Source organism: Tribolium madens, unplaced genomic scaffold (assembly GCF_015345945.1).
Source record: "Tribolium madens isolate multiple individuals breed KSU strain unplaced genomic scaffold, Tmad_KSU_1.1 Scaffold_91;HRSCAF=231;Tcas5.2_LG7, whole genome shotgun sequence".
NCBI classification, from domain to species: domain Eukaryota; kingdom Metazoa; phylum Arthropoda; class Insecta; order Coleoptera; family Tenebrionidae; genus Tribolium; species Tribolium madens.
Genome location: NW_025401063.1, coordinates 8240751 through 8254782, shown reverse-complemented (window position 1 = coordinate 8254782; position 14032 = coordinate 8240751). Strand labels below are relative to the sequence as shown.

Genomic DNA, 14032 nt, shown 5'->3' with positions numbered 1-14032 from the left:
CTGGTTTCTATATTGTTTATACAGGAAACTCGTATTCCCTGTCAAATATTTACCGACCGATTGGCTCCGAACGCGTTTCTCTACGGGCAAAATTTTTCCGGGCTTCGAACAATTCGAAATCAATTTTTGACTCTCCAACATAAGTGAGTGTTCCAGTTAAACCCTTAAATGAATTAATCCATAATACCTCTTGTTTCTGGTGTAATTCCACAGACGATTTGAATTTAGCTGAAGGGATTCCGTAAACGACATGGGGCCGGTGAACAACTCAATCTAAATAGATTAAATGCTATCCTTAGTAGTCCTTGCTTTTTCTGCTCTACTTCCCGCAATTAGACCAAAAAATAGGTAGGCTGTCGACGTAACAAATTCCCGTTGATTAAGTGGCCCGGTTTCGTGTAATACTTCACCCACGAAAACTTAATATGTTTGTGCAAACTTCATAACAGGCCGAGGCAGCCCTTCTTCCTTTATATCAGACATCTGGGATTTATTCACGCCAGGTTATCTCAGTTGCTGATCGTGATAAAAAGCGATATAGCAGTGTTGCTTTTCGTGACTATTGTTCCTTGTGAACACGCTACTCCCGAATACGGACTGTTCGGTAAGCAAGACAATAATTATCGCAGAGTTTCCCATTCCATGGAGCATAATAGCCAGATGGAATTCACTTCTCTGATGAAAATTGCCCCTACTTTAGGAAACTGCCTTTGCAAAGAACAGCAATATTTTTTTCTTAAATGAGAAAGGAACGTAACACGAGTGGTGGTTGCACAATCAAAACTTCTCTATCGTACTCTTGTTACTTTTGGCAGATTAGTCTAAATAAAGGAAGAGATCGGGAGGCTTTACGAGTATAGATGCTGTGACTGGATATTGTATTGTGCGTTCGTTACTTGCTGACATAGTAAAACTAATTGTGATAAGAAAATTGCACAAATTTTGGTGAAATCTTTGTTTCTACTTTCGTATCCCATGAGTAGTTTGAATAGGTTAAAAAAACTATGATGACATTACCTGGTGATCAGTAATCACTAGGTGGCAATACTGAATTTTAATCTTTATGTGGTTATAGAAAAATGCTTTAGAATATTTTTAAAATCTATTAGGCATTAACTAATGCATTTTACAATAGTGAAAGAATTTCATATTTGCAATATTCATCCACTGGTGACAAATGATCTTGGAATAATCAAACTTCAAACACGAATTCCGCGGTGATTGACATTATTTTAACATCAAATTGGTGAAGATATATACAGAGTGATTCAAAAGTGTGGAACCAACTTTTGAATGATGATAAACCTTCAGCTAAGCATAAAAATGAATGCAGATTTTTTAGAGCAATTTTTTTGAGAAAAAAACAGAAATATCAATTTCCATATTATCATGTAGGCATGATATTGTTGAATTTGTTAATTTGTTGAACGTTTTGTATACCATAAAAGACAAATTGGTGATTTTTTCAGTAGGTATCTATTTAATGTTGCAAGATCTGCCGTTTCCGCTAACTAAAATCAAAAACACATGATCTGAACTTAAAATCAACTCTTAAAGAGCTATATCTTCTTAAAAAAAGACTCAAACAATTTTTTGTCATGAAAACTTTTACTCAGATGAATATCCTTTATCACCACCCAAGAGATGATTTGGGACTTTTGAATCAACCTGGGTAGATAAAGTAATTGAAAAATAAATTGTTAAAAGATAAAAGTAAATTTGCTGGCTGCTGTAGAAGAAAAAATATTTATTTAAAAACTATTCCTGATTACTTGTTTGTAAAAATTTTGTTTTTAATTTTGCGGTTTGTAAATATTTTATGACATCTTTTCTGTATAGTAACAGAAACAGAGATATCTTTTTGCTTTTGAATTAGAATTATTTAAACGATTTATCGTATTTCTTGATTGCCTGCCCTAACACACCTTGTAAGTCACGTATTGTTTCAATTATCAGTAGGTAGCTTCTATACTATTGTGCTTGTCCATTTGGTAAAAACTGTAAAGTATTCCTATATTTAGGTCCAGCTTATATCTACCTGAAAGCTCCACATGAGCGATTCCTTTGACAAATTGTCTGTTTGTTCCAGATGACGAAAGCGGCGAAAAATCTGTGTCCGTTCTGTTGGCCGGTGAGGAATCCGAACTTACTTTTATAGATTTTGCGACAGCTGACTTATCGGTAAGTTTCCATAAAAAAGTCACGTTCAAAAATAAAGTTTTTCCGATTTTCCAGCCGGACAGTTGTATAAATAAATACACGGATCCTCACGCATACTGTGTGGTATATTCAAGTGCAGACCGCTCGAGTCTTGCTTGTGCGGAAAAAATCCTGCAGACTTTATGGACACTGGACACCATCAGCACAAAGGCCGTCATTCTAGTCGCAAATAAAGCTGATCTTGTTAGGTCGAAAGTCGTCTCGACTGAAGGTTAGTTTTATTTCATTTAGCTGACGGTTTAATTTAGTAACAGTTTCTTTTATGTTACATTTTCCAATTCAATTTATTTGATTATGGATTATCACCTATTGTGTTCGGGTTCTTTTATCTGATGGAAAGGTTGTTCTCTTTTTTAGTCTAAATCTGATAGCTAGAAAGCTTTACTGTATTGCTCCTCTCATATGTGGATTTCTTTTCGTAGAAATGATTGATAAGCATATCGAGCGCATTAAGAAAATTGAGTTCACTTTGATAAAATACAAATTTGCTTCGCTTCTGTATGGATTGAAGTTGATATTCACAAACGAGACTATTGTCGTCAGTCTTTTCGAATAATTAGCTATGGAAAATAGTTCATCAAATATTAACGAAAGGATAAAATTATTCAAATTTTACATCTGAATAATGCTCTCATAAGTAGCGGAATAAAAAATAATTTATCTTGCAAATATCAATTATACATTGAAGGCTGTTTTTTTGCAATTAAAGAAAGAATACATACTAAATGCTGGAGACTACATTTAGTCAAGGTTTCGGCAAAATTAAATTATTCTTTTGTACGTGAATTGCGATGAGTTTATGTCACAGAAGAGTTAGTAATCACCTCTTTGTTCTATACTAAATTCAGGAGAATCTAATCTAGCTTCACTTGGACTACATTAAACCCGCTAGGTATTTGTAAGCAGTGTGAAAATTTGGAAAAAGAGGGCATGAGGCATTTGGTAATATTAACTTCTTTAATTAATCACGTACGTTGACACTGTTATAGTTGTTTAACGACTTGACTCATAAAACGAAAACTCTGAATATGACTTGCTAATCGCAGAATAATAAACAATGTCAAGGAAACGTAAATAAAATATGATAATATCTTCAAGCTTTTTCGCATATTACCATTTCTTTGTTTCTTTGCACTTATTGCAAAAGATTGTTTTCCTGTGAGTATATTGGATGTGGCTTGTGACAATAAACTTCACAGAAATCGATAGAAGAACTCCGAGCGCATAAATTTTCAAAAACGATTTACTTGCAGTGTAATAACAGTGACCGGATTTTTATATTATGACAACAAGTTCAGTGCGACGAGTCATTCTGTGTGGGAGGACATACACACGTATATTATAAATAAAAAGCCCATTAGAAGAATATAATACGAATTCTGTAGGAATTATATTTTTTTATGTGCATATCGTAGGGTCGACACCCTGGAAAAGCTCCGAGATGCGCAGAGAATGGTGCGACAAGCTATAATGTCAATTGACAATTTCAAAGCGCCAAGCCGATATGATGGAGCTTTTGAGGCTGTTTTGTGCACAGTTTTAAATGAGTAAAAAACTGAATTTGCTAAACAAAGTTTAAAATTAACAAGAATATTAGACACTCGTATTTTAGTTGAATTAATAGATTGCATTTACTTAATTTTTTTTCGCAGGTACCTACATAACCTAAAATAAACAAATAAAAATTTTTACAATGATAACAAAGTACAAAATAATGTAAGTTTTCTAAAAGATTATATTTCAAAAAAAAGCTCAGTATTTTGTTTGTCTTCTGCTACCATTTTTTTAAAAATTTTTTCGAGTTGTTGTGGAAATTGTCCGCACTGAGAACTGGTTTTTCCTACAACCCTCGACATATTGCCTGTGCTAGTATGCAAAGCTAGCATAAGAAGCTCTCGACATTATCAAGGAGCGACTTTCGGGTCAACTTGACAGCGGCCGTTGACCTACGAGGTGCATTTTTCCTTATTCAGTAATTCAATTTGCTAATTTATAAAGCTGCAGGAACCTAAAACAAGTTGATGAATTGCGCCATAAATATAACGTCGACGGGTAGGAAAAGATGCGTGTAAATCATTGATTTATCGCTAGACCAAAATAATTTACCCATTTCAAGGGTTTGCTAATAATGTCAGAAATTTAATAATGGTGGCAATAAAAATATAGGCACAAGATTCGTCGTGATATAGGTAGAAAATCCCCCGAAGGAGTGCGGGAATTTAGGATTGGTCCTGAATCGTCCTGCTTGGGTAATTTGGTATTGTATTTCGATCGGGCTGGCAGCAGTGGAGGGTTTTCAGGATTTCCGACGGTGATTGAGTGACGGTGCGACAGCCACCACGGATATACGAAGGGTAACGCGTGTAATGGCGCAGCAATTACTCTGCAAACTGGTGGTTGAACTCGCGCCACGAAATTTACGGCTTATTATTACCAGCCTTCAAGAATTTACCAGCAATTATATTCCAAAACATGATATTGGAAAGTTTGATACTCGAATTTTACATGCCCTAGTTAAACTTTTTGCTTGGATAAACTCAAAAGAAAAAATTTACAGAATCATCGTGTGGAGAGAACGACAAAGTTTACAATGCCTTTTCTGTCTCTTATATCTGCTCGAGGAAAACACATTTAAAAGTTTTTTCGTCGGCGAGCTAAGATTATGTGGCAGCTAATTTATTCGCGGTGTTGTTTTCTTTTTGTTGACACTCTTCGTCTGAATAAAGCTTACTCGTAAATCGCGGTAAATCTCCAAGGAAAGTTTCATCAAATTTCTGTTTCCTGTGACATTTTCTGTGATTACAAACTGCATTTCTGTCTGAAATTCAATTAAGTTTCTCTTACTCTATGTAAGCGAGTTAAATATTCATACACATAATGCACTTGATGCTGCACGAATAAAGTTTATCGAGCATGAAATTTAAGTTCTGTCATGAACTGCAAGATATAAACAAAATTCAACAGTTATTAAATTTAAGAAAGTAACAACAAGGCGTGGAAATTGAGACATTTGTATGTACCTAAACACGGACAATGTGGGCAGAACACAATAATCATATTAAGCTTATTTGCTTTTTGTTAAATCTATGTAAATTAAGGATTAAGAGATGATCCAATTTGTTATTTCGCGTCACACATGAGTGAGATTTTATTTAACAGAATGCTGACGTTGGTCGTGTTTTAAAATCCGGGAATTTGTAGACTAATCGATGTAATTAAAGTATTTCCTCCATTTTATTTCAATTTTTAATTGTCTGAAATTTAAATACTCAATTAGATAACAGATGTGACATTTTACATTTAGGTATACCTCTCGCTATTCGTATACATGATGCGTTTACAGTGCGGAAATTCTCAGACTTTTAAATTTTCAGTTAAAGTAATTTGATTATCCAAGAATCCTGTGAAAACTTATTTCAGATAAGTGATACAATTTCTTCAAATTCGTTTTACCTGAGATGAAAAATAAATAACACAGTCATTTTTTATTTGTATGCATTTCAATATTTATATTCCTGTTTCCTGCCAATTCCAACTACTTGGCATCCGTTTGAAAACTTTCCAATGTTTAGTGATTTAACACTTGAAAAATACATGTTTTTTTTAATTAATTTAGAGATTCCATAGCTTTTAGTTTTTTTTGTAGAAAAATTTTTGTACAAAAACCTAGCTAATGATTTTCTCCGCTTAATTAAAAAGATTGTTGACAATAATTCATAATCGTCTGCTGCTTCAAAATACAGTTTCTTGAAAGCCTGTTAATAACAAAAGTTAATTATAAATATTAGCAGCTTTATTTTTCTTATTTAATTAATAGCGTATGTTGGCAGTGTTTAATGTATAATTTGACATTTAATAAGCGCAGCTGTAAATTTGATAAATTGTTGAATTCTGCCGAATATGACATAGTAATTTGTCAGAGGGTTTGTGTTGATCGAAAATTCAATTTTGCAAGTTTGTTTTGAATAAATAGTTAGATGCCAAAACTTTAGCGCATTTCGAGCAGGTTTCATACACTTTCCGCCTACTCATATTTAAAATTAATTACTCGTATGCTCAATAGCGGCTTATCAAACCTACCGATAAATGATAATGATTGATCCTATCGTGGATATCTATTTCAGAGGGAAAATCGATGGCAACAGCTTACGATTGCAAGTACATAGAGACATCTGTAGGCATCAATCACAACGTAGACGAGTTGCTGGTAGGAATCCTCACTCAAATCCGCTTAAAATTGGAGAACCCAGAGAGATCAAGGGATCTGTTCCGCAAAAGAAGCTCGTCGAAGAAGAATTTAAATAGGAACAGATCGCCGGTTTCTGGTACGGGAACGCCGACGGGAAGTGCCGCCAATTCGCCGAAGAAGTACAGAGGCTCTCGCACCTCAGCCAGTTTAAAAGTCCGAAATTTGTTGGGGAAAGTATGGGCGAGGGACAGCAAATCCAAATCTTGTGAAAATTTGCACGTCTTGTAATTCTCTTTTAGTTAAGTCCACGTGCTGAAAGTACAATTCCAATTGTGATTTTTTTCGAGATTAGTTGAGATTAGTTTTAGATGCACAATTTTTATACATTTTTTGACCATACTTATACCTATTTCTAAGTCATTATTTTATATTTATATTAATGTAAAATATACTTGTTTTATAAAATCATACATTTCATTTTAACTGTCTCTAACACTAACATTTTCCAAAACATATCGAATCTAAGTTCTGACGCCCGAAACATTTTAGTGGGTCCACGCAAGCAAACACCAAAAATAGTATGGCCAAACTGTGACTTAAAGTCCCGGAGTTTGGAGTAAAATCTTTATTTTAGTCGTTTGTCCTTGTCATTTTTTTGATGATTTGCGGAATTAATCAAACTGGGTCCATACTGTAGCAAGTAATTAGGTAGATAGGTGTAAAATATTTGTAGAAAGTGTAAACTATTAATTAAAGTAAAATTTTTGAATTTGTACTTTACTGAGCAAGGTGAAGCTTTAAAATGCGAGAATTTATTAGTTCGTAATGACAATTCAGTTTTGTTTAACACAGGGTGTTAACATTTAGATGCAAATGAACAAGATAACGTATACAGTCTGGTCCAAAATACATTGTTTTATTACGAAGAGAGTGCGAGTGAGCATGGCTGGAATCAGTTCATATCAAACTTTATAGCAGCTATGTAATATATCATATTGCTACATCACGCATGTACCATTTGCTCATTTTGGATCGGTCTGTACCTAACAATGTATATAGAATATTTTTACGGAGTTGGAAATAATTATGAATGTAAATTCAGTATTAGATGTAATTTTTGTTTCAGGCCATGTATAAAAGTATTTTTGTCTTAACAAATTTGATTATGATATTTAATGAGAAATATGTAAATGTGAATAAATTCGATTTATATTTCATTGTAAAACTTTAACCCTTTGCGCACTAAACCACAAATAAATTTGCATGGTAATTGTAACTTGGACTTGTTTCATATACGAAAATATTTTTATACATTGATCAAAATTTCATTGCCGAATCAGATAGCTCAATTATTTAAAATCAAAATAAATTTTAGAAAATTTGACCAATTTTATTTGTGCCTTTGTATAGGCTTGGTTAGAGGACAAAAGCATTAGAAGGACTGAATTTTGAACAAACATATATTCCATATCCCTTTATATGTTGATTAAAATAACGCATTAATATAATCAGTATTCGTTACTAAATAGTACATACAAATAAATATATTATACGTGTCTTTTGAATTTTCAAACAGTGTGGTATCTTCCATTTTTAAAAGTATGTCGTTTAAATGTTTAGCAGCTAAGATATCTTTGTTTCTCTTATAATAAGTGCCAATCTCTCTTTTTTGTTGTTGTATAATTTATTCGGTAAGTGTTGATTTAGTTTAGGTGTTAGCATAATGGAATCCATTATTACAATCTCAGATTAGAATGATTCATTCCATTAGCTTAATTTTCATGTTCGGACAACCGGGTAAAATTATTAGACAATGTAGTTTACGTTTTAATTTTTTCCATTCAAATTTGAATTGCTTTATTTTGTTTCCGGCATTTATTGTTAACAAATTTATGAAATATGTTTAGTACGATAGGAACTTAGTTAAATCGTAATGTGTTATTGTAGTCACAGTTATAGAAAGAAACATAATGCACAAGTTGGAATTTTGAAGTTTGTAAATTTATAATTCATTATTTGTATTATGTAATGAAGTTTATATCAATAAAATTTTTGCCGTGTATTTATTTTTGTGGAGCACTTCTATTTTCGAGTTTGAATATAGAGGTAGTGGAATAGAAAAATTCTAAATCTATTCGTTATAACAATGGACAATTTCAAGCTAATGTACCGTTTACTAAATTATATTTACAGCCAAAAACTGGCAACAAGCGTTTATAGCGAGTTTTCGAACAAATTTTATGACTGTCTAAGTTTATTATCGAATATTGCAGCAGTCTAAATTATGGAAGGCAATTGCATCTGCTGAGACAAAAAATGAATCCCAACTTTTTCAACAAAACAAATCAAAGAACCGTTGCCTGTCTCCGAAGAAATTTGTAGAATTCCTGTAGAATTCTTGAACGGCAAGCAATTAACCATCTCCACAACAATTAGTTTTGCTACTTCGCCAATTAGTTTTTGTGCGCATGGAACACCTTACAACGTTCAGTGCCCATTTCCGCATTTATCACAAGTTTTGTTGCTGCAACACGCACATTTCAAGATCGAAACATGCACATTTCGTCATGTAATTGTGTGAACTGCTGGAAAGAAAGAGGAGGAACTGGCTCGTACGTGATCTGGGACGAAACTCGAGGAAGTATAATAGGAATGGATCGCTAAAATATGGGTTAAGCTTTACATTATCTATTATTTGTTCTTCATCGAAAACCGTGTTAGCATTGAGTGTCGTTGAACAGAGACGTGGAAATTTGCTTAATTATCTTGGCCAAGAGGATGGTGCGTGCGATTGCTCTCCAATTCGTTACATTAAAATTTTTTAATTAGGTTTTGAGCAATGGCCCAGGCCAAACCAGTCAAAATTTTTCATTACATCTACAAATTGCTTGCTGCAAATTCCAGGCCAGTCATCAGACAAAAAAGTCGACACCAAACCAATTTACGGCAGTGCAGATGCATTTTTACAAATGGATTTTTTAAATTGCCCTGGTAATTACCGATTCTGGGTCTGCGAAATCGACTATTTTTTATCGTATGATTGACACCTGGGTCAATATGGTCAAAAGAATTCTTTAAAACGAGAAATCAAAGTAATTACGTGTCGTGGTATGGGATTTCGTGTTATGCTATGTTACTAAAAGTACCACTGCAATTGTTAATTACTGTACTTAACAATTATGTAAAAAAATCTTAATTAATTCATTAGATTTAGAATATTATGGTCAGCGTAATTTGCGCAAACAAGTATGCAGCCGTACATGAAACCAAATGAATTGTATTTATGAATATCTTTAACTTAATTACAAAGAACTTAGAACATCTGTACGCAAAGCAAATAAAATAAATTTTCTACAAATTAATTTAAACATCTCGCATAAATCTTAGACGGAAATATAATGAAAGTAATAAATCGTAAATACTTCTTTACGTTTCCGGTAGACGCATTTCAAATCAATCAAGTGGTTTTACCCAAAATTAAAATCGATATTAAAAATGAGACGTCATTTCTTATAAAGTAGAAATCGATCAATATGTTTACTCCCAGTAGGTAGAGCACACATTTGTTCATTTGGAATACATGTGTTGAACAAGTTATATTAAACTCCAAGTTAGTTCTGATAGTACTTAAACCAAGTAATTTTATGTAAACATAATTGCAGCGAAAACCGAAATGAATGAATATGTATAGAAATGGGATTCTAAGTAAATTTGCTCACTGGAATTTGAATTTCGAATTTAGGTGCAAATATTATATTAGTTCTAAAGTTCTATTATAACTTGGCTTTCTATTGTTGAATATAATTCAAACCAAAAAAAATAACAATTAAGAGTAATTGTTACTGATTAAAATTAAATGATATGAATGCGTTTGTTTCTGAAACAGCACACCTGGGGTATTATTTTTCACACGACTCTTGTGGCGGCTGTATCAACACAGTATTTCAGTAGCTTTTTTCTTGGAGTGGCTCTCCAGAGATTAGAATTAATGTTACAAAAAATTAAAGCCATAAAACTTAGTTTTTCCATCAACCACATGAGATTTGTTCTCATATTTGACTTCAAAACTAACATCTTTGAACTATGTATGTATGTATTTGTTAAAAAGGCTTTGGTATTTGGCTTGTACTTTTTTCTACAGCACCCATGCACAAATTTAATTAAGTAAATTAGTATAGTAAATTGAATAACAAGAGTTAAACAAGTTTATAATGAAGTTGTCTGCTTAATCTAGATGCAAAAAATATATGTGGGTTTTTGTAATTTAATTTGTTTTTTGCTTTAGGTGTAATGTTAGTTTTCAACATTTTTTATGTTCTAAAGTTAACATGTTATAATTATTTCTGTAATTTATATGAGTAGATTAGCGAATCCATCAAGATCTTTCTTGTAATTTGCAAGACAAGTACTGAAAATACATATCAACATTTAAAAATACCTATTTAGCTCTCTACAAAAGGAGGTTTAATTAAGTTCTGCGACTATATTTGTCAGAAAAATATATGTTTGTTATAAAAAAAACATTAAAAAGATAATTTCAACATTATATAAATCTAGTCTTGTTACAATATTGTTATAATTTTTTTAATACATAATTTGTTTTTGAGGTCGTCTAGAAACATGTCAAGACACTCAACAAGCTTCATCTAAATTGGGATAATATTTCTTTAGAAACAGTGAACAATCAGATTGTTAAAAACAGGTTCTATTAAGATGCCTTATATTTTTTTTTGGAATCATCGCTCAAGTTCTACTTATACTTCTAATTTTATTTTTAATAAGTATTAGCTCTGCAATTGCAAATCCCAATTACCATTTATCACGAATGACAAAAGGTTTTAATGCAGATGAAGTTTATGCTGGCTTTATATCATTTTCCCTGCACAAGAATAAACGTCAGCTAGTCACACTTTACAATTTTATGGCGTCATTGGTGTGCATGACTTTAACGATGCTTTTTCATTTTGTTGATAATGCTTTTATATTAATAAAGCCGCAATGAGAATTTAATCATGATTGATGCATATTCGGATTGAACTAGCGAGAAAATTATAAACCGTTTTCTTGAGTGGATTTACGAGTAAAAGTGCTAAAATAGGAATAAGTCTGTACAAAGTCACGACGGAATCCTCAGAGAACGTTACGTTCGAACAATTTATTTTGACGTTTTAAGGTTACAGACTTGAAGTCGATCTAGTTCGAGAAGCATGAAGATCGAAGCAAATTTCCTTAGATAATATGTATCGAATCTAATACAGCGTGCGATTTCGAACTACAACGTCTCATTAAATGATTGATGTAGGATGGCAGTGTAGAAAGTCTTCATTTAGCTGACCCACTAATCGAAATTCATCCGTCCCGAACAAACACCCTTGAAAGACATTGACCGGTTTTTCAAATTGTCAGTGACATGCAAAGTGATTTTTTCGCGGGTGCCAACAATAAGTCATCCTTTTTGTCTTGAGATGAAATTGAAAACATAAATTTTAATTCCAGTGCGTGGGTTGACAAGCTGTTAACGATATTTTATGCTTTATCGTGTTTGCTCAGTTTTTATTAGACCCACTGCCTTACGCCTATTAATTAATTAATCGTCTATTACTCTAAAAGAATAAATTTGACAGTTTTGCTGTTGAAAACAGAGAAATTCAGAAGACCACCCAAGTATGCCTTTTAATTACCTTTTGCTGTTAAATTAGAAAAAGTGGTCTCTTTATTGTTTTTCTCAGTCAACAAGTAGGCTAATAATTGCTTGATCTGCACCAGTTAAAGAAAGCTTAATTTATAGTTCAGTAGTTTCGATTGGGATTAAATTCGGAATTCTTGACGCTCGCAAGTAGGTTCCCTGAAAAAAAAATCGCCGCTAACGGTAATTTCGCGACACAAAGGTCTAGTCTCCACAGTGGAACAAGTTTTGAATATTTTTTTAATGAGTGATGGACGGCGCTTTTGTGCTAAAGCGGGCGAAGAAAATAAAATGGGTAACATATATGTCAGTTGGCGATAAGTAGGCAAAGTGCAGCTCCAGGTCACTGCAGTAACCTCGATCAAGGTCAATTCTACTTCCTTTTACGACTTGAGTGCCGTGTTTAAGTCATGCACACCTATCATTTTTATGGTGAAAGAAACAGATCGTTGCTGAGGGAATCGCGCGCTGGACATAAACGCGCCGCTTGGTGGTCTCTAATTTTCATCATCATCAGCTGTGGCTCTAGGGCCAAAAATCAAAATAATGGTTCATAATGTTGTGGAATTTTATTAGCTTAATCCATTATAAATTCTTGTGTTGTGATGATGATGGAAAGGTGTGAAATTTGCCATAATTATTCTATATATCAATCATTTTTCCTAAAACAACAGATTGCTTTATTCGAATTGATGTCTTCAAAGCGGAAATTTAGGTTACGAGTTCGCATTTAGACATTTTTACAAATGTCTAATTAGTACAAATGGATGGAACGCTAACCATTATAAGAAATTAAAAACGATCAACAATCAATTGCTTTCTAAACGAGAGTGATTCTTTATTAAACAACGCTAATTGATTGGAAAATACTTGAGAAATGTTCAAATCCGTTTCAGACAACCACTAATGAACACACTCAACACATACACAATATTTACATTTTTAATGTCGATTCTCAAAAAAAAAAAAATTAATCTAATTATCACATTTCTATTCATTTCATTTACTCAGCTACTAAATCACTTAGAACCTAATTTATACTATATCTAAATACTATAATTATCTCTATTCATTAGGATTTTATTTTTGCTGCAGGTTGTTATACATCATTGATTTTCATATACATATCAGAAAACTGCAAATCATGACGTTGATCAGATTATACGGCACTGCATTAACTAATCGTTATTTATTTTATCAAATCATTTGAGGTACGTTTAAAAAAATCTATTTTTTGTGGCTACTGAAACCGATCCCTAATTTTTGATATGCCACTGGTGACACTATTTGTTACAACGACTAGTAAAAAATGAACGACGTTTTCATTTTTAACTTAGTAAAATCAAGAAAGAAAAATTGTTGAAAACATTTTAAGATATTTGCAAGAGAAAAGTAATGCACTATACTTCAATGATAATTAATTTTAATTTCTTAAATTCATTTGGAATCACAATTTTTTAAAGAATAAACAAAGATGTAAAATGTTCTAAGAGTAATATTTTTTTTTTATAATTTTCAAGTCAACTTGGCGGTACCCATTTACAAAACCTCCAGTGACCTTTAATAAATATGTAGACTTTATTTTGTGCCTTTACTGACCTCTCACTTTCTAAAGTCAATTTTATGTATAAATTTTGCAAATCGTTTTCTTTATTTATAAATAAGTAATAGGTACTTCTAATAAATTTCTGTTTGTTATTGGTTTAATTATAATTTACTTAATTATCTTTTTGCACTAAAGACTTGAAAGAAACATGTAAGTAATAATACGTGTACTATCAGAAAAAAAAATACACGATATAATTTCAATAGCAAATTATGTTCGGAATAAATGGGATGTTAGAATCCTGTCAGTGTCAGGTAATCCCACCTTGGGTGTTAAGATAATACCTAGTCTTTCTACTTGGAACCAGAAATCTAGAAATTTTTAACATTTT

General features: G+C 32.5%; 1 protein-coding gene across 2 annotated transcripts in view; it reads left to right on the top strand.

The window, feature by feature from the left end:
• Nucleotides 1-8402, top strand: part of LOC123011468 — a 55893-nt gene extending 47491 nt beyond the window's left edge. For both annotated transcript variants that reach the window (XM_044408910.1, XM_044408911.1), the window contains exons 7-9: nucleotides 2090-2181; nucleotides 2236-2431; nucleotides 6345-8402. In XM_044408910.1, coding sequence (XP_044264845.1) covers nucleotides 2090-2181; nucleotides 2236-2431; nucleotides 6345-6697 — 641 coding nt within the window. In that variant the 3' untranslated portion in view covers nucleotides 6698-8402. The remainder of the gene's footprint in view (nucleotides 1-2089; nucleotides 2182-2235; nucleotides 2432-6344) is intronic.
• The last annotated feature ends 5630 nt before the right edge of the window (nucleotides 8403-14032 follow it).